This window comes from Staurois parvus, unplaced genomic scaffold (genome assembly GCF_062004578.1).
Source record: "Staurois parvus isolate SC_StPar_1 unplaced genomic scaffold, SC_StPar_1.0 ptg000299l, whole genome shotgun sequence".
Classification (NCBI taxonomy): Eukaryota; Metazoa; Chordata; class Amphibia; order Anura; family Ranidae; genus Staurois; species Staurois parvus.
This window is the reverse complement of record NW_028318095.1, coordinates 7,116,616-7,138,784: the sequence shown is the minus strand read 5'-3', so window position 1 is coordinate 7,138,784 and position 22,169 is coordinate 7,116,616. Positions and strand designations below refer to the sequence as shown.

General features: G+C 39.2%; 1 protein-coding gene across 1 annotated transcript in view; it reads right to left on the bottom strand.

The window, feature by feature from the left end:
- Positions 1-9,592, bottom strand: part of CADM2 (cell adhesion molecule 2) — a 565,882-nt gene extending 556,290 nt beyond the window's left edge. Inside the window, exon 1 of the mRNA XM_089682919.1 lies at positions 9,508-9,592. Within this exon, the coding sequence (XP_089539045.1) occupies positions 9,508-9,589 (82 nt within the window). The 5' untranslated portion in view covers positions 9,590-9,592. The remainder of the gene's footprint in view (positions 1-9,507) is intronic.
- Between the last annotated feature and the right edge of the window lie 12,577 nt (positions 9,593-22,169).

The following is a 22,169-nucleotide window of genomic DNA, read 5'->3' as shown; positions in this document are numbered from 1 at the left end:
ACTTAACTCCAGGACGCAAGAACATCTTTAAACCCCTACCTCCCATCCCCCTCTAACTCATCACTAGAATAAAAATGTTATATCTAAATTCCCCTTTTACTTAGGTAAAGCCAATGTTACATGACACTGCAGCACCTACAGTTTACATCTGATGTTGTTCTGCTTTAGGTGTCCATGTTGCTGTCTATGTGACAGTGACCTAGACACCTATCTAACAGCAGGACTCTCTCTGGAAGAGGAGTGGCATTATCACGATGGGACTATCAGGGACTTGATGGCATATGTGGAGCACTGGTTAGTGCACCCAGAAACAACACTGGCGAGGGACATGGATAGCAGACTTAGGTAAGTATACCTTATTTACAAAGTAAGAAAAAATGCAGAATGGGTGGAAGGAAGATGGTTTATATTTTAACCAGAGCTAGGCTTTAAGATTTGTTAGGGAGCTGGGTTCAACCAACTCAAGTACATAATTGCTCATTGAAGCCTAGGTGTAGGATGGATGAGGGAGCTGATTATAGTATCCTGAAATAGGAATGCTCAAAAGGAGATCAGCTGCTCACAGTAATATACTGTCAGGTATAATGATACCTTTATTTTAAAAGGAAGCTTCATTCAAAATGGTTTAATCCATTTTGTATGGAGTGGGGCACTCTTTCCCCTTAGGACTTCTCAGTGGAAAGAACTCTTCTCCACCCCACCTCACATAGTTGTGTTGGACAATGTATTCAACTCACAAACTGTCCTGCATAGGTTCCCTTTCGAATATATGAAGATCACAAAAGTGACAAAAATTCTGTTTTCTAAGTGGGGTAACCAAGTTATGATAACAAATGCAAAATGTACAGTTGTGTCCAAAATTATTCAACCCCCAATGCTGTAAAGGGGTTTAGGGACTATAGTGTACATTTGGAATTGTATTCAGAATCAAATCCTACAAGGACGTTGTAACTACCCAAATGCAACTAAAATGACATCAATTGTTTATGTAATACAGTAGTAAATGGTTCTTATGTGGTTTCTTCATTGCCACAATTATTCAACCCCTTAAAGACTACCACTCTGAAGAACAGAGGTTCATACAGGTGCTTTCCATCAGGTATTGAAAACACCTGTGGATGTCACCGAGCAGCAATCAAGCATAATAAGCACCAATTAGGCAGCTTTAAAATGACTGTGATACTCAGCTCCTTCTAGACATTTACTGGTGTGGTTACAAACATGGTGAAGGCAAGAGAATGGTCCAGGAAGACAAGAGAAGAGGTGATTTCTCTTCACAGGAAGGGCAATGGCTATAAGAAGATTGCAAAGATGTTAAACATACCAAGAGACACCTTAGGAAGCATCATTCGCAAATTCAAGGCAAAGGGCACTGTTGAAACGCTACCTGGTCGTGGCAGAAAGAAGATGCTGACTTCGACTGCTGTGCGCTACCTGAAGCGTAGAGTGGAGAGAAGTCCCCGTGTGACTGCTGAGGAACTGAGAAAAGATTTGTCAGATGTGGGTACAGAAGTTTCAGCCCAGACAATAAGACGCACACTGCGTAATGAAGGCCTCCGTGCCAGAACTCCCAGGCGTACCCCCTTGCTGTCTCCAAAGAATAAGAAGAGTCGACTGCAGTATGCCAAAAGCCATGTGGACAAACCACAAAAGTTGTGGGATAGTGTTCTGTGGACTGATGAAACAAAATTAGAACTGTTTGGGCCCATGGATCAACGCTATGTTTGGAGGAGGAAGAACAAGGCCTATGATGAAAAGAACACCTTGCCTACTGTGAAGCATGGTGGAGGGTCAATCATGCTTTGGGGCTGTTTTGCTTCTGCAGGTACAGGGAAGCTTCAGCGTGTGCAAGGTACCATGAATTCTCTTCAGTACCAGGAGATATTGGATGGAAACGTGATGCAGTCCGTCACACACCTGAGGCTTGGGAGACGTTGGACCTTTCAACAGGACAATGATCCCAAGCATACCTCCAAGTCCACTAGAGCATGGTTGCAGAGGAAAGGCTGGAACATTTTGGAGTGGCCATCGCAGTCACCAGACTTAAATCCGATTGAGAACCTCTGGTGGGACTTAAAGAAAGCAGTTGCAGTGCGCAAGCCTAAGAATGTGACTGAACTGGAGGCCTTTGCCCATGAAGAATGGGCGAAGATACCCGTAGATCGCTGCAAGACACTTGTGTCAAGCTATGCTTCACGTTTAAAAGCTGTTATAACTGTAAAAGGATGCTGTACTAAGTACTAAGATTGAATGTCACTTGGGGGTTGAATAAAACTGATAATGCTGTGAGCACAGAAAAGACATTTGTGGTTATTTCATTATAACTGTTATGTTATATTTGTCTGACCTACAAGTGCCTCTTTAATGTAAATGTAAGCAAGATGACTGAATGATCAAAAGCAATGTCAAACTGGCCAAAACACTCAATTTCAGTGGGGGTTGAATAATTTTGGACACAACTGTATCTAAAGTTAGGCATTCATATAGTAACTGTAATGCTTAGCCAGATTCTCAGATGGGAATGCATCACATTTTGTAGTTGTACACTTCCTCTAAGCTTCTAGGTCATGCACAAGGCAATGAACACCGACCTGTACATATAAGGTCACTTTCCAAAGTACGTTATGTGATGCAACAACTCAGAACAACTTGAAAGAAATAAAGGGTCTGTGCCCTCAAAAATTATATTTAAGTTATAGGTTAACAGAATATGGTGCATTAAATCAGTTAGGGACTTACGTGGCAATATATTCCTTCTAGGGTCCACAGTGATGCCTACCCCACCACAAAATGAATTCAATGCTTTCCCATTGCTAAACAACTGGACAATAATGATGTGGAGTGTACCTTTAAAGATAGAATTTCTGTTTCTATTTTGGAACTTTTTAATACACTCTTCAGACTTTCATAATTCTCTTTCTTAGCCCACTGGTAGAAGTTAGCCTGATTCTCTTATAGATTTACTCTAGCTGACAATGCTTCAGCCTGAGCCGGTCACATAAGTGAAAATCCTATAGAGCAGCATCTATTTTGGCCTTAGGTGTTCTTGGTTCCATTTGGTATGGAGATATAAATTTGTTTTCTGCCACAAGAATATTGAAAGCTTTGTCATCTTTAAGTGTTTCTTGAGGCTTGCAGGAATCCAATTAGCCTTTGATAAAATAACACCGTAGGGGGATTTGATTTATATTATCTTATAGTAACCTATGTACCCTTGTGTACTGAAGCTTCTAAAGTGTTACTTGAAAGTGCCCTAATAGAGTCAAGGTCTGTCATAAGGACCAATTAGCTCACCTTTAGCCTTGTGTGCCTCCAGTTCAAGCAAAACTTTCTGTCTCAATCATTTATTTTTTACCCAATATGCATTGACTGAACAATACACACTGGATCAATAATGTAAAATAATAGAGATATTTGGGTACTACTAAAATATTGTAAATTGGTCGTGTACACATTTAAAGCAATATTCAGAAAATGGGGTAAGAAAAATATAACAGCAGGTATAATATTGTACTGTATCTTAATATAATATAAATATATATATATATATATATACTGTATATATCAGCCATAACATTATGACCACTGACAGGTAACTTGAAAAACATTGATTATCTTGTTACAATGGCACCTGAAGTTGGTGGGATAAATTAGGTAGCAAGTGAACATTGAAATTGATTTACAAGCAGTTTTTGTTAGCGCTGTTGTTGCTATTATTATTTTATTGACCTACTTAGTCTATTTTACATGTTATTATACAATTCATAATTTAAATTTGAAAACAAAATATTATAGCTTAGCTTTTCTAGAGATGAGCTGAATGATTTTGGCAAAAGCTGATTTTTCTGCTAAAAAAATTGACCTTTTAATCCTAAATAGATATTCAGGTGTGGACTATTTGGTTATTTACAAAATGTATGTTACTTTTGACTTAATGCATTCTTTGCCTAAGAAGACTCTGTCACCAGTTAAAAAAATGCTGATAAATACAAATCAAGTTTTTTTAAATGCTTACTTGCAGAGTCTTTCCTTTCCTTATTTTCTTAAACATTTGCAATGTGCTTTTGAACATGCTAGAAAATGTGACTACTTCAGCAAGAGTCAGTTCTCTAGCACAGCTCCCTCTTTCCTTGCACGTCATATCCCTCTCCTCTTTTGTCTGTGTCTAATTACTCTCTGTGCTGGCCTAACTCCTTCATCTCCCTACATAAAATTGTATGTAATAACAAGTATGAGAAGCGGAGGAAATATTATAAGGTGTCACTTGAGTGACAGTTCTGAGACTCGTCGGTCTCGTCTCCTTTCCTCCCCATTCCTCCGCTCTCGGGGTTGTTAGGTCGGGATTATTTTGTTGTCTCCTCCCGGGATCAGGATGGAGCCTGTGTGTGAGGCGGCCCGCTGTGTCTCTTTCCCCTCCCTCTTCATGTCTCTCCCGCCTGCCGGAGGCCGCCGCCGTTCACACAGACAAGAACGGCTGTACCAAGTGTGGCAGTGGATACCGGACAGTGAGTGGCACCTGACCAGACCAGATCATAAAGGGACCTCCAGTATTCTGAGATTGGTATTTCTAAATACTCAGTCTGATTGCATATCTGGTGAGTGCGAAATCCTATTATATGAATCACATCATCATAATACCGGATCAGATCACTGGATTTTGAAGATCACCATGATCTTTCATGCACCTTAATTGTGGACTATTATTTGGTTAATACGTCTGGCACTTTGCACAATATTGGTCACCATCAAGTGATATAGTTATCACTTTGTATATCACTTTATCTAGATACAAGCACTTGAGTTTTATGTTCATTTATGTGCTATTTTTATGATGCGTACAGTACATGTAATCATTATTTATGAAACTGACACGTTTTCATATTACTAAGTCACTTTATTTCAGTGTGCTTCTGTTATTTGATATAAGTGCAAACATTTGCCTTATGTCATTTATATTGTTATTTTAGCGCTACACCCTGCTTTTATTAGTTCTGAGATTACTGTGGCTGCTGACATCACCAGTGCTGGGAAAAAGTCATCTAGCACCCAGGGCAAAGATGCCAAACTGGGTCCCCCCCTTCATTATTTGCAAGCTTAGGGGATCCTACCCCCAGCAGTCATCTGCTGGTCAGAATCACTGCCCAGCTCCAGATCTGTCAGTCAGGTTTTGTGTGGACCTGCAAGTTCCCATTGATGTTGTGGGACCTTCCTGCTGTGTTTTATGCCTCTACTGGTCTCCTTACACCAGAGCCAAAAAAGCATGCCAGTCATAGTGGAGCATGTAGCTATGAAGGGGTAGGGAGAAATTAGGGGTTGTTTATGTCAGATCACCCAGCTATAAATTAAGCATTACTAGCTAATATGTTAGGATAAAACATGTGGAAAATATCAGTTTTTGCAGACTTAGCAATGGACACATGCTTGTGTTGATGTCTTTTGACTTTTTTCTTTATATTTAAAATAGCTTAAATTATAAACTACAGCAAACATATGCAGCAATTGTGAGGGTAGATTCACACCAGGTGAAGGCTGTGGCATGCCCTACTTTTTTTCAGTGCAGTGTGAGACAAACCACTGCCCAGCATCAAGCTGTGGCCAATACAGCCTAATGAAATGTCACTAGGAGGAGGAGAGGAAAAAAGAACACAGCTCACACGTCCTCCCAGTTCTCTCCTTGCTACTCCCAGCACTGGGCTGACAGGAGTAGTGGTGCTGATGTCACTACTCCTGTCAGCCTTGTAGCAGAATGAGTTCACCACATGGCACTCCCATTTATACAGTAAACATCTCTGCTGGGGAAGCTGCCCCTCTTGCCCAGCCCACGACATCACATCCTAGATGGAGGCATCCGGCACCAGACTCGGGGCTTTCTGATATCTACACAAGGGAAGCTTCTACAGGTAAACCACATGCATAACACACTCTAAATGTATGTATAATATTATGGGAAGATTTTTGTTGAAATGAATAGTCTGGTGACAGGGTCTCTTTAGAAAAATACTTAGCACTGTTAATATTTATTGGTGCTAGACAGTATATGCTGAACCAAAAGTATAAATCAACTGAGAAATACCTATACCAAGTAATGTTATGTTCAGGGGCGGACTGACCATTCAGGCACTTGGGCACTGCCCAAGAGTCTGAGGTCAGTAGGGGGTCCCACGAGATGCTCTTGATATCTTTCATAGGCTTTTTTGGGTGTGGTTAAGTGTTGGCGAGGACACAGGGGCCCCATGAATTCCTACGGCCTGGGGGCCCCATGAGTTGTCAGTCCGCCCCTGGTTATGTTATCATCAAAACACAACATTACCCTGTTGCAGAACTAATATGGTTATAGTGTGCCTATCTGAATGCAAATCTACTATAGTGTTTTAAATCTTAAGATTTACAATATCAAGTCCTTTCATGGCAGGAACAGGAACCCGAACTCATGACTATACTTATGATTACATTTTTTTTCAAAGGACAAGTAGCTCTTCATAAGAAGGACATAAGTAAGGAATACAGAAAAATCATCAGTGTTTCCTATTTAATTACTTGACTCAAAAGCTCACCATCCTGGTGATATTGATGCTCTAAATAAAATATGCCATCCAGGATACCAGAAATAAATATTCACAGAAACCAATGATAAAACAAAACAGTTTTTTTATTTTACACATATCTTTTAAAAGCACTGAAATGATCCCACTTTATAAATATAGTTAAAACGGAGGGCTCATATAAAGCAAATAAGATATGTGTGCCCTGAAATCAATATGTCATGTCAATACGTTTCATGACACAATTGCTTCTTCAGACTTGGACTGTGGTGCTTGTCTTCAAAATATCAACAATTTATTTACAAAGAAATCATCCCACACATAACATGTGCAAATGTAACCCAAGAGAGGGCTGCCAGTCTCCCCTGGCCTGTGGGGAGGCCTTATAAAGAAAAAACAGGTCAACAAGGGCTGTGGTTTCCTAGATGGCATTTTTAAAGTGCCTTTTTTGTATTAAGATATGGAAATTTATGTACTTTTGGGTGATGCCTCCAGGGTGGAATTATACCGCCTGAGGAAGCCGACTGGGAGAAACGCATTGAGGTGGATCTGAATGGCAGTGACGTCACTAATGGTGTTTTGGAGTGCAATGTGGAAAGAATGACAAGCAGAACAGCTGTGATTCCTTTTCACTACTGAGATGTGTATGTCTGTGCTGACAGTTGCAGGGCACCAAGCAATGTGAGTGCATTTTTATGTGTTTTGCATTTTAATAAATATTTGTGGCAGTTTTACATGATAAGTACCTTTCTGTGTATCCCCTTCATCCTATTAGTGTAGATTGGAGTGTCCAGAGGATTGGAGGAATAATTATCTTTGATTAAACATATTAAACCCATGTTCTCTGGAGTTTGGTGGGTCCAGAAGGAGTAATGGAATTCAATCTTTTTTTAATAAATGCATTACATCCATGTTCTGGTGAGTTCAGGTTTTCCAGGGGGTGTGCCAAGGGACTTTCTCACTTTTCTTCCTGGAGCACCATTTAATCAACTATTTGGAGTGGAGCACCATGTGGAATATTGAATTTCTTCACAAACACATTTATCTGAACTTTTTTTCTATTTATTGGTGAAATGGACATTAATTGTTAGATTTTTTCATTTCTAATAGTTTTTATGTTATTATTAGAGTGGCTCACGTGTTTTTTTTTAACTTAACTTATATGTTTAGTTTGTAATACTAGTGTTTCTAGTGCTGCATTGTTAAAACTTCTTTTAGATTTTAACCATTCCCTATTCAGAGGGTCTCCAAACATTCTAAACAAAGGACCAGTTTACTGTCCTTCAGGATTTTAAGGGGTTCAGGCTTGGCAGTCAGTGGGAGTAAAATATTGCATAATGCCCGTGGTCATTAGGATGATGAATAGTGTCCACCATTAATATTATTGGGAGGAACAGTGCCCCTTTGTTGTTATCAGTGGGGTGCTCCATTGGTGGTATCAATGGTAGCAATAGTGCCCCATTGAGGGTGTTAATAGGAAGAGTGTTACCCATTGATATCACCCCTGGTATTCATAATACTCCATTGTTGATGTCAGGGGGAAGAATAATGATCCATTGTTGATGTCATAAAAAAAGTGTCTCATTGTTGGTGTCCATGGGAGGAATAGTATTCTGTATTGGTGGGAGGACCAGTACACCAAGGACTGGATAAAGCAAATGGCTGCATCAGGCCACAGTTTGAAATTTGGCAGTGATGCTCTACCCTATCTGAAGAAAAAAAAAAGCTTCAACTTTAGAGATACTTCAAAAACATGAAATAGGAAGCCCCCAAATTCAGCATTTTTTTAAAGAGATTATTGTATAGAAGTTGTGCTGAATCCTGTATTATTGATTAAAATCCCAAAAATGGCAAAACTGTTTTTACAAAAGGCCCCATAAACACAACACGTTCTGGCGAACTCATCACACTTTGGTACATTTGGTAACAGGCTGCATCACTGTTGTGTGCTGTAGTTTTGGCTCTTTAGAGATAATTTACAGTACCCGCACACAACAGCGGTCAGCTTTCCTGTGCAGGTTGCTGTCCGTTCTCTACGAGCTTTGGGGAGTAAGGGCAGTTGATTACATTTTTAAAATGCTAGGCACTGTTGTATTTGTTTCTGAATTTTGTTAAAATGTCACAAAGCGTGGTGTATAAAAACCCACAGACAGGTAAAACACTCTGGAGAGATGAAAAAAAAAATGCAGACATGCTGCAGATTTCTGCATGGCTCTGCACTACACCAGACACCTGCATTTAATGTGAACAGAGCACATTATTGTTTGTGTGCCCTTGTGGAGACCTGTGTTTTTCCAGTACAGAAAAATGCAGGTCTCCACACAAGTGTCAGCAGGCACTAAGGTAGGAGGCAACCTAAAATATTTTTTTTGGTCATATCAATGAATAATATTTGGAAGAGTACAGTAAAAGGTATACAAACCAGCTAAAAAAGGAATACAATACCCACACTCAACCACAAGTATAGCTTCTTATGGCTGGAAACCGGTGCTTTGGCTCCATGCCCCCATACCCAGATAACAGGGATAATACTAAATTCAAGCCAGCTACTCAATATCATCCATAAAATAAGAATATTTATTGGCTACCTGATAAAACACAATTGTGTCAGGCTAACACATTTCAGCTGTGTCAGCCTTCCTCATCGCATAGTGCTTTGAGGAAGGCTACTAAAGCCAAAACATGTTAACTTGACACAGTCGTGTTTTATCATGTAGCCAATAAAGACTCCTATTTTATGGATGATACCGAGTAGCTGGCTTGAATTTACTACAAACCAGCATACACATATCTTTAGGTAATCACTTAAAAGGTATTTGATGCTTCCAAGCTCCACCACAAATGTTACATGAGCACCAGCCAAAACAACATTGTGTACACAATAACTATTACATTAGCACACAACTATGTTGGTCTAATGTTGTTACTACTCACACACCAGTCTGGATGCAACAATAAAACTTACCTTTGCCTTTATTCCTCACAGCAGAAACTGGTGTCAAGGAAATGATTGCATGAGAGGAAGAGAATAAATAGAAAAGACACATTAGAAACAACAGCAATGAATACATAGAGAGGTTATATAAAAGGTCAGTCCACTCAAAGATGATATTTCAATTTGGGTGCATACTAAAGGGTTCAATAAACCATAAGCTTTTTGTATATTTTGAGCAAAAACTAAATAAATAAAATAATCAGGGAAAGTATGTGCAGGCAAGGAGAATAAGTTACTATAGTGAAGAGAACGTTCATTTTGCTTACTAAGTTGTGGGTGCATTCACTTCAATTAGCCAAACGTGCAAAAAAAAAATTGTTTCTTAAAAATATTTTTTATTCCTCTTGTATGTGATTGGGTATTAAAAGTGTACATAACTTTAGCTAACAGATTTTTATTCCACTTGTATGTGATTGGGTATTAAAAGTGTACATAACTTTAGCTAACAGATTTTTATTCCACTTGTATGTGATTGGGTATTAAAAGTGTACATAACTTTAGCTAACAGATTTTTATTCCTCTTGTATGCGATTGGGTATTAAAAGTGTACATAACTTTAGCTAACAGATTTTGTCACTCAAAACATTCCCCAGCACCCCTTCCTAGTTCAGTATCAAGTGAGTCATGCAAGGACCTTTTGACAAGGTATGTGACAAGCTTATCCAAAATCCATGTGCAGATTTGAGGATTTATCTTTTTATTAAATTTTTTAGACCATGGAGGCCCTCTCCTTCAACTTTTCCCTAGGTCCACTGACATATATGCACAGAGCCCACAGTGTGTGTTTTAGAGCAATTTAAGAAACTGAGGAGTGATTCAGACCATCAAAGTACATAAATAAATAAGACATGAGTTCCTGTTGAATCTAGCATTCAGTTTGCCTACATTTTTGTTACGCAGCATTTTACAGACCGACTTGAAGAGCAGTAAACAACTTAGATCCAGATTCATATTACACTGAAAAGCTACAGCAGTTACCTCTTATAGAACAAAATATACAAATGGTTTTGTTGCATTTTCATAAATGCATGGTTAGGACATTAATTTTTAAACGAAAGTGGATATCTGACTTGGAGGTATGTTGCAAATGTGCATTGTGCTCTTCTATAGGAAATAATTTTCATAGAACATCAAGAGAAGTCATACAGTGGTGGGCCACTTATGAGATTCCATTCAGTTACATCAAAAGTGCAGATCATCAATCGCACATCAAAAACACATGTAAACAATTGTTCCCTTTTAATATGATAAGCAGGTCTCAATTTACTGATCTGAATAAAGATGTGTTCTATTTCAGAAAAAGACATAAATGTCTGGATGGGCGTTCAGAAAGGGTAATATTTAGACAATGCTCAAAAAATATCAATAAGTCTACATATTTTCAATGTGTTAACTTGAGTCTCTACTATTTATACAGAGTTGTGAACATTTAAACAATAATTATTTTCTAGCCTAAAATGTATGCATTTTTCTGAGAGCTCTAAATATTTTTGCTTACTCTTTTAGAAGCCAGTCCAATATTGATATTTTTGTTATGGCACATATTGAAGAGCAGAATCACACAATTTCTTTGACCTAGTGGTGAGGTCTCTGATCCAGATTTTCCAGGTCAGCCCGCCAGGCAGGTTCAATACAAATGATTTATCTGCTTATATGGGGTTTTTAATATATTTAATATTATGGATATTGTGGTAGAAATATTGAGGCTTCTGCTATTCAATTATAAGATTGTGACTTTTTAAAATGGTCTGTTGGGACCCTTTTTAGCTCACAAATACATAATTTAAAAAAAATTCAGATTCATAAGCAGGTGACCGCTGCTTTTGATTATTGAGAGGGTTTTTGTTTATTAATGTTTATGATTATGACACTATGGTGTCACAAAATACCAAGCCTGTAAAACTGGAGGCAATATACTTACCTTTCTGTTGGTATTTTTGTTGAAATGTTGCTGCTTCACTGCTCTCCAGCTACTGCATTTAGTCCATACTTCTGGGAATGTGGAATATCTGTTCCTCCACCACATGCTGGGGTTCCTTCCACCAGCTCCTACATCACTACAAGACGTAAAGTTGGTGAGAGAAACTACTGAGTGTGGAGGAAGTAACAGATGTTTGACTCACCAAGAAACTGGGAAGCAGCAAAAAGGCATTTCAACTCATGGACCACAGGAAAGGGAAGTATATTGCCTCTTCTCTTCCAGGGTTGGTATTGTGTGCAAGTATTTCTGTGGGTCACTTGAAATTGCATAGGGATTAACAGGGAAGAGGACCGGTTGACCGGGGCTAAGGGTAGTAGCCTTTTTATCCCAAAGTAGATGTTCCAAGAGTGTGATAGACAGCATTATGAGAAATATTTAAAGAAGCCTGTTATATTTGAAACTAAAATTCCAATAACGTATGTATCTACATTCACCGGCCACTTTATTATTAGGTACACCTTGCTAATGCCAAGAAAATATCCCTCACACCATTACACCACCACTAGCCTGATCCATTGATAAGGCAGAATAGATCCATGCTTTCATGTTGTTTATGCCAAATTCTGATCCTACCATCTGAATGTCGCAGCAACCAGTCTGCCCATTATCATCTGACCTCTGACATCAACAAGGCATTTACGTCCACACAACCGCCGCTCACTGGATATTTTCTCTATTTCGGACTAGTTTCTGTAAACTGTAGAGATGGTTGTGCGTGAAAATCCCAGTAGATCAGCAGTTTTTGAAGTACTCAGACCAGACCATCTGACACTAACAACCATGCCACGATGAAAGTCACTTAAATCCCCTTTCTTCCCCATTATGATGCTCAGTTTGAACTTTGGCAAGTTGTATTCACCACGTCTAGATGCCCAAATGCATTGAGTTGCTACCACGTGATTGGCTGATTAGCAATTTGTGTTACCAAGCAATTGAACAGGTATAACTAATAAAGTGGCCAGTGTGTGTATTTGCCATGTTAAAAACTCAGCATAGAAAAGGAAATTATATAATTTAAATACTTTTATTAATAGATAGTTAAAACATTATGGTGCAATAGCAAAATCAATACAGTAGTCAAGGGTCAAGTAAATGGTTATAAAACTTTATGCATGGATTAAAATGTAATGTATTAACACACAGGTGTCAAACTGGCAGCCCTCCAAACTATAAGTCCCATGAGGCATTGCAAGATTGACAGTTACAAGCATGACTCCCAAAGGTGGAAGCATGATGGGACTTGTAGTTTTGCAACAGCTGGAGGGCTGCCAGTTTGACACCCCTGTATTAACACTAATTTGGAATTATACTGTTGTCAGTTTCCACTGTAATAACAATACAATATTCATAGAATATAGGAAAGTTATTCTGTTGATAAAGAGAGGTGAAGATCCGCAACTTGATAATTCTATTGAACAATAAATACTAGATACAATTTAAAAAAAGTAAGTACTGGCAAAAAAATAAATTATACAAAACCTAAGAGGGAAAAAATTTTAAAAAGTGCAGGCATTTGATAACTTAATCGTTTTATCAGGACTAGTAGGGCAAGTGCACATAATTTAATGACATTAATAACCAAAGAGACTCAGATCTGAACTGGGACCTTGTGGCCCAAATAAGTCTGAAAGTCATAAATAAGCAAGGGACCTTATAAAAGTAATGAAATACGCTCTAGGAATATTCTCCTAATGTCTGACCTACTTGACATGGAGCTGAATTACTTTTTTCATTACCAAAAACACATCTCAGCACAAAGACTGGGTATTTTATATTGATTTAAGAGACGGAAAAGCAAATTACTATGTGGAAAGCTTACAGTCACCACACAGTTTAACGTAAATGGCAAACCTTGGCTTTACTTTGCAGAAGAGATTGTAGAATTCTTAATTAAGTTTTATATATAAGCACCATTGGATTACTCTCAAACTGTTTGTTAATCTGTCCAAAGTAAACTTGGGGAAGATGACTAAAGCTTGCAGGATCCTGAACTCATGGTTTCATGACCCTTAACCAATTCTTTATCACAGTCACCATGTAAAAATGAAAGTCTTTAGTAGGTGATCATTAATTCCTCCAGCTTTGGTCTAATTTATTTAATATTCTAAACATTGTTAGACATTTTATGTTTATATTATTACCATTATTTTCATTAAAGGATATTTCTACTCATGATTAAATATTCAGCCCACTAGAGTTGGTATTGGTCCAGTATAGTGCTATATCCCAGACAAACAAGGAACAGTATCTGCCTCGTCCTTCACTGAATACATGACAAATATTCAAGCTGCACATCACTAAAGTTTTTTTTTTTTACTTCAGTCAGCTCTATTACAACAATAACATGGCTTATAATGCACATTCTCTCCAGCCAGACATACCGTATTTTTCGCACCATAAGACGCACTTTTTTCCCCCCAAAAAAGGGGGGAAAATGTCAGTGCGTCTTATGGAGCGAATATGGAGCGGCCGGTCTGGTATTTCCACTGCCGCCGTGTCAGAATACCGGGCCGGCCGCTCAGCTCTACAGCGGGACCTTATAGAGATGACTGCTGACCTTTGGGGAGGGGGGGGAGCGGGTACCTGAATTTGACAGGTACCCGCTCCCACTTCCGTCGAGTTGTTCTTTCATCTTACCCGTTCCTCTATCCAGCGGCGCGGTCTTCCCGGCTTCTGTAGTGTGGGCATGACAGCCGGGTGCCAAGTGATCATGCGCAGGAAGCGGTGCTTTTTGTGAATGGTAAGGCGGCACCTGGGACACATGACAGATCCCAGAAGCCGCCGGACCAATCACAAAGTGCAAGTGCTTCTCGCTCATGCGCACTGGGCACCCGGCTGTCATGCCGAGCGCCATTACAGAAGCCAGGAAGACAGCGCGCGGCTGGATAGAGGAACAGGTAAGATGAAAGAACAACTCCGCGGAAGTGGGAGCGGGTACCTGTCAAATTCAGGTACCCGCTCCCCCCCCCTCCCCAAAGGTCAGCAGTCATCCCCTGTACTATCCACAGTCTCTGGTCATCCCCTGTACTATCCACAGTCTCTGGTCATCCCTGTGCTGTCCGCAGTCTCTGGTCATCCCTGTGCTGTCCACAGTCTCTGGTCATCCCTGTGCTGTGTCCGCAGTCTCTGGTCATCCCTGTGCTGTCCGCAGTCTCTGGTCATCCATGTGCTGTCCGCAGTCTCTGGTCATCCCTGTACTGTGTCTGCAGTCTCTGGTCATCCCCTGCACTGTGTCCGCAGTCTCTGGTCATCCCTGTACTGTGTCCGCAGTCTCTGGTCATCCCTGTGCTGTCCGCAGTCTCTGGTCATCTCCTGTACTGTGTCCGCAGTCTCTGGTCATCCCCTGTACTGTGTCCACAGTCTCTGGTCATCTCCTGTGCTGTGTCCGCAGTCTCTGGTCATCTCCTGTACTGTGTCCGCAGTCCCTGGTCATCTCCTGTACTGTGGCCGCAGTCTCTGGTTATCCCCTGAACTGTGTCCGCAGTCTCTGGTCATCTCCTGTACTGTGTCCGCAGTCTCTGGTCATCTCCTGTACTATGTCTGCAGTCCATTAGTTCAGAATTTTTTTTTCCTGTTTTCTGCCTCTAAAACCTAGGTGCGTCTTATGGAGCGAAAAATACGGTAACTCCTCCCCTGATGCATTTTACTATTTTTCGGTGTGTAAAATATTATTAAGCCCCAAACAAAGGTGAAATGCGTAGGCAGAGGAATTATGTCTACCTGTGCAATTAGTACATTATAAACCTTGCCATTGTTGTAATAAAGCTGATTGAATGAAAAATACCTCATCAGAGTGCTATCTGAAAATTTTCCATGCTAAATACTGTGTAGGGTTTTATTCTGGGGGTAAAACTTACATACTTATAGCATCACAGAAACATTTTTCACCTAAAAGTTGTCTTAGGTTATTGTATGAGGATAGTTCAGGCTTAAGAGCAGGAAGGGTTTCTATTCGTGTTTGAAAAAGGACTGCACAAATAAGTTCTTACTATTTTAATCAGTGTCTCCTTTTCAATGATTACTATGATTGCTGACAACAGTGCCGCTGGGACAAGGTCCTTGCCCCCCCCCTTCCCCTGCTCGCCAGGTGTAATGAAAGACTCAGTGTCATTTCAAAACAAGAAAACTGGACACATCCGATCAGCATGACCCAGCCATATATCATTGGCTGGGATCAGGTGACAGGCTCCTGCTGTGCACAACCACAGGGAAGAAGGTGGGTGGGGGCATGCGCACATGCCCGAAACCCCAAAATAGGCAGTGATGTACGGGTATGTTGTGGTGACTGTAGCTGCTGCCCCGTTGCAGGATATGTACTACGGCAGGTCAGTGAGCAGTTAATTATCAATTATATTTGCAATATGCAGCATGAAGGGGGTTAATGTACTGTAATAAACCCATTCATGCTGCAATATAAAGGGGTTAAATAATACTGCACCATAAAGGGGTTAATTAACACTAAAATTGGGGCCACTAATGCAGCAGAAAGGGGTTAATTACATGCCATTGGTCACTAATGCATCAGTGACTAGTAGCAGTACATTAACCCCTTTGTCCTACAGACCACAAATACCATTGGTAATTAATTAACTCCTCCCCCTTCCTCAACTTCCACAAAATCACAAATTCATCTTGATCTTGCACATCTTCTTACTCAAGGTTGCTCTGGCCTTGCACTTGCAGCGCCGCATACACTTCGCTGATGAGTCCTCAAGTCTCTCTCATCCCGTCTTCTCAATAATGTCTCTGGGCTGGGACTAGGAAGTACCTGTCAGGCAGAGATCACTCAGGGGATGGTCCTAGGCTTGTGCCGGGTGCAAAGGCACACTCAGCACAGGGTTGCAGCTGTGGCTCTGACTGCTGCAGCTATTGTAGCATGGCCACACGACCTGTGTCAATTTGCACTTTCTGTCCAGCACGGTTTTGCCAGCATTTCACCTACACTGTGCCCCATCCCCTTTTTCCAGTAAATTGTGCCACCCAGGGCTTCAGCATCCTCCGTTCCCTCCTTGTCCTGGCTGACAGAAATTGAGACTCACACACTATTTTTCCCCATATAGATTCTTCCATTTGAGTCAAATTCATTTTTGCTGACCACAGAACAAAAAACACCAAGCATAGACTCAGTATAGCAGTAGTTCATGAGATGAGTAGATTTGTTTGCAGCCATGGAGTGACCCATCCACTATGCCTGGCTTTTGCTTGTAATAGTTCAACAGAATCAACCACTGCTAACGGGTATAAAAAAGGAACCCAACGATGCCCTATAATGGTATGTTATAAGTTGATGTTGATAATAGGGAAAAAGGGGTACAATCTGGTATACTCTTGATTTTAAGATTATTACGGGAGCACCAGATATCTTTTATGTCTTAGGAGTTTTCAAAAGCACAGTATATATCCATTTCTGAGTGTTCATAAATTGGTGGTATAATTAAAAAAAGGTTTATGTTTATGTATAGGGAGTAGCTGTGGGATGCTGGAATATACAAAATTTTTCTCCCTTGGCATTTTTTTCTTGTTGTAATTCTAATTCATCAACTTCACCCCTATCTTTGCTACTTCAGCCTTTACCCTAATCAGGTCTTCAAAGCTGTAAATGTTCCCCCATGTGTACCATATTAAATAAAAGGCAGAGAGTAGAGTACAAAACACATTAACCCACAGAAAATAATCAGAATTGACTGCTCAGCCTTCTCTCTTCAAGAAAGGGACCAGTAACCAGTTATATAGGTTAATATTCTTTGGTCATCATTGCTGCTGATTGCATTGCATTATTGAATGGGCTTGGATGGATAGATAAACTCATGCCATTATAAGGGTCCTTATGCAATCAGATGTTTTTATTGTTATGTAACTGAAATTGGTATATTTAAATCCAAAACTTTTTTTGCCATGTATAGAGTGAGGAATGGTTATTTTTTATTTATGTCTTTATTTTTTTGTGTCCCATAGGAAAGATTGTTCCTCACTCACTGTCTCAGAGACAGTGAGTCCTTGTTGGAATTTTTGACATATTTCTCATTTACTACTGTTTCCATGATAACTCAAAATTTGAGACTTGCCCTAATACCTCTTACACTTTGGGCTTTTGATTGAAAGGGAAGCAACTGTTGTATCTGTTTGTGGGTTCAGTTTCAACTGTTGCAACAACACTATCGATACAAGGAACATTACAGTAATTCAGAACTGTGCATACAAGTGACTAAATGAAAACTTACTGAGTGTATAACAAAATTCAAAGTTATTCCATTATGTTCAAAGATTTGTAATTCGGTTGCTAGAGCCTAACTCTGCCAAAAAGGATGACATTTGGTTAAAATTTACATTTAGAAACTTGTCTAGGTTTTTCAAATTTTGTGGTTCTATTATTATCAAGGTCCATCATGTTTCTGTGTACTGCAATTCTAAAAACAACAATATAAAAAAAAAAAAAAAAAAAGCTTTTTAAAAGAAATAAAGAAAAGACAGCCACTTGCAGATCATACTAAAAAAAAGTGTTAAGATGACCTGCAACTTAAAATTCCCCATATCTGACTGAAGCTATCTGGTTTGATGCATTCATTATAATAATTGCAACTAATTCTACCTTTTGCTATCAACTGCCATCACAGACCTAATTTGCAGTGACAGCTGGTTTGCCCATGTATGATGTTTTACACAAAAAGCATCATAAAGCCTTGAGGCACCCTCTGCCTAAAACATTCTCAGCAGACACTGTGATATGCGTTGGCCAAATCATTTATCGCATACCATGCATAGAGCTACCAGCTTTTTAAGTCCATGAGTCTATCAATATTTAATAGAGATCCCCGAAACACTGCCGACTACCTTGAAAATTGCGAGTGTCAGGGATTTTTAAAAGCATATTAGACATGGCTTAATGAGTATTTTGTATGGATATTTTTTCCATTATCTTTTTTTTGCTAGTTGATAATAGAATTCAGGCTATTTTGATTCAAGGTATCTTTTTACAGTTCACTAAACAAATAAAGCTCTTTAAAGTGTTGGCTCAATAAATAATCCACCAGAGAAAATGACTATATGCTTGATGGCAAAAGAACTGATAACTTAGACAATTTTTGTACTGTCGACAAACTCTCTGAATTATATTTCGAACTTTTTTTTTAATGAATTGTGCCAGTTTATCCTGCTGCATGGGTTTTTTTCTTCTAGTGAAAGCATAATGCAGAAAATATATATTAATATGTGGAGAGCTGAAAGCATTATCAATCATTTGGCTTCTTTTTATTCTAGCATATTTATTTTAGCTTTAACTCTTATTTATTAGTATCCTTTTATTTTCTTTTTTTTGCAGTTTTTTTAAGTAAACCTGAAAAGAACTGACAACAAGTAAGGAATTTGTTACCTTATACCTATGTTTAAGGTTTTCCTGGAAAAGGGATCAATACAATCTTTTTGAGAACTGCTTTTAAAATCTGTTAAATTACAGGTAACCATAGACATATAGTTATATAAACATTGTTTGGCCTACAGGTTGTCCTAAAATCATTAATGTATTCTTGGGAATTACTGTCAAAGAAGAAGGCTAACAGACTTTTTTTTTTTTACTTTTGACAGTGGCATTAGGTCCATTAAAAGTCTATAGGATATACATGTGCCTGTTTATGTGCATCTTGGACAGAAAAAAAAACACCGCTAGGTAATCATATGGAAACATCAAAACAAGGCCTGCTGTCAAATGTCTAATGCATAAGAAATTAAAATCCTTCTAGGGTTTTTTTTTAAATAACGTTTTAAGTAGGGGAGGGAGCCTCTGATGCAGCCGAGTGGGTCCAGCAACACCGGCCAGGCTGTTCAAGTCCTGACGGGACCTATTATGGATTTCTTACAAGACTGATAATTATTACTCTCATGGCATTTTGGGTTATCGTGTTTGCTTTGGCTGGATATGGTTATAAGTATTAAAAAGCCACATTTGCTATTTTTTTTAAATGCCCCTGCTTCTCAGTTGGGCTAATTAAAATATATATATATATATATATATATATATATATATTTGGGGTTAGCTCAGGTGGGGGATCACCTTCCCTGGGAAAAAAGGTAGTCCAGAACGCAGGGCTTTCTTAAAATCTGACTTGTAGCCAGTTTTATTTAAAAGGTTGCAAGCATCATAAACAAAACAGAACAGAAAATAAACCCTTGCCATCCAGGCACTAACTAAACAGAGGAGATTCCTATCTCACAGGTGAAGGGCTTCTCCCTGTCACTAACAAAACAAAACGGTATGCAATTGTACAACGCAAACTTTCATCCACAGCTCTCTCAGGTATGGCTCTCTGAGTCCCAGGCCAAGAGCAACTTCTTGCTCCAGTCCTGCTTGATTTATACCACCTGCTGGTGGTCATCAGTGGACCACAAAATCCAGTCCAGAACCAACTCTGCCAAAGTGGCCTGGAAAACTCAGACTAGACTCCACCTTAGTCTCCCAGATATGAACACATGCGAGGCGACCTCACCTTTCATAATGTCACAATATATATATATATATACAGTATATAAATTCCGTATGCTGAGAAATCAAGCTAAAAAGTCAATATGGATACCTTTTGAATGACACGAATAGCTAGTGTGAGGGAGGCCAACAATCTCATGGAGTAAACCTTGGGCAACATATGCCCCTCTGAGTCTGTTGTTACTATCATCATTGTCACCTCTTCTGGACCACATTGTGTTGTTTTTGGATCTATTTGCTTGATTGCAGCCACCTTATTCAACTTCAACTTTGTCTATGTATGGAATTTAGGATGCAAATACAATTGTACAGCCCTAAACAGGGCAGATGTAATCAGACCTGTTATTCAACTGGAGTGTATCTGATGAGGCAAATCTGTGCACAAAAGCCTACGTATATATCTTTGATAACCAGATACCGTTTATGGTGGACTTTGAAATAACTATCCAGCATGCTGGAAAATATAAATTTTTTGTGGTCACCTTTCTAACTTCTACCTAGCTCTATTACTGTCCCTGTTTTTCTGAGAGCTCTCAGTAGTGTGTTTCTTTGTAATTGTAAATGCAACAAGGAAGTGAAGGCTTCTGGGAAGTGGCCTACAGGAAGTTAATGCTGAGAGACTATCTACAGGAAATGATGCAATCTGAAAATCTGTTCAAAATCTCACAGAAACTGTCAAAAAACGAAATGTCCTTTGGATGAGAGGTAGACCTATCATCTCTGGGATAGGCAGTTATTCTAAGGAAAAGTTATCTGAAGACTATCTGAGGCCCTATGTGTGTTTGGGGGAAATCAAGGAGGAATCATTAGCGGTGGCTTGGGAGGCTTTTATGTCTATATAAGCTGGTCATACATTCATCGAATCACCCTTATTCATCCATCCATGAGTGAGAGCTTGGAGGAAGTTAAGGAAGGATCATTATTGGTTGTTTGGGAGGCATCTAAGTCCATGGAAGCTGGTTATAAATGTACCTAATGTGAGTGCAATAAAGGTCTTTTAAGAAAAATTTTTTTGACCCTCATACAGTATTATACTATCGGCATTTTCTTTTAGATTTTATATCGCCCTATGTGGAATTGTTTTGGAAGGAGATTCAGTAAGAGGGATAAAACATCTGAGGAAACTACACTACACCTCTAAGCCTGTTTTTGATTCTCAAAGCCATGCAAGCTTGAGAATCCCCTTTATCTGGTGAGTGTGGGGGAAATGATTTACTACTGATGATGTGAGCACGCTGGAAAAATTATGAAGTTGTTTTATATTTTTATATCTTTTTTTCCTTTTATCACATTTTTTTGGGACACTGGACTTTAATTTGGACTTTTTCTTGGACTTATATATTATAATTTTAAATTCTATTTCTTATTATTTGGCTGTGTCACTTTATGAGTCTTGTTTGATGTTTTGCCATTTTTTGAACAGCAGCATTTATTTTGATTGATTGTTATTTCTTTGGCGCAAGGTTTTAATTTTAATTTATTGCTTGATTGGCCAAGCCACGATAACGTCACTCTAGAGCATTCACGCTGGAGTCTCGGCAGCAGCACAGAGCTCTGAAGGAATGGAATGGGTAGCCATACCTTTAGACTTCATACGTCGGTGACATAACCAGCTCCAGGGACACTGAATATCTTCTAAATGGTGCACCGTAAGCACTGTACACACAATATTGGAATAGTCGTCCATTTTTTTTTGCATGCTAGTCTCATATGGGATATTGAAGAGGTTGCTAAAGTTACGAAAATTCTTATATGACAGAATACAACTTCGGAAGTCATGTAATGTATTGTATTGTATTGTAATGTATTCTTTCATTTCTGAGCATGCGTGGTCTTGGTCTTCCAATTTCTTTTGGACGGCTACTATACTGATTAAATGAAAATTGTTTGTTCTGTTATCGCACATTTTTTGCATTTGTCTCTTCAGATATTGTTGCATGACCTGTTGTGATCAGCTCTCGAAAGCTGTGATCAGATTATTGGATGATCGCTCCTCGTATGGAAATTTTTGTATGATTTTCTTATCGTGTGTACAGGCCTTTAGTCTATAAATGAATAAATACATTTCTTTGTGGTATGTATGCATGGAAAATGCATGAAGGTAAAAAACCTTCAGCCTTTAGAACCACTTTAACAAATGTAATTTGGCACAAGTGCTGTCAAATACTGGTTGGG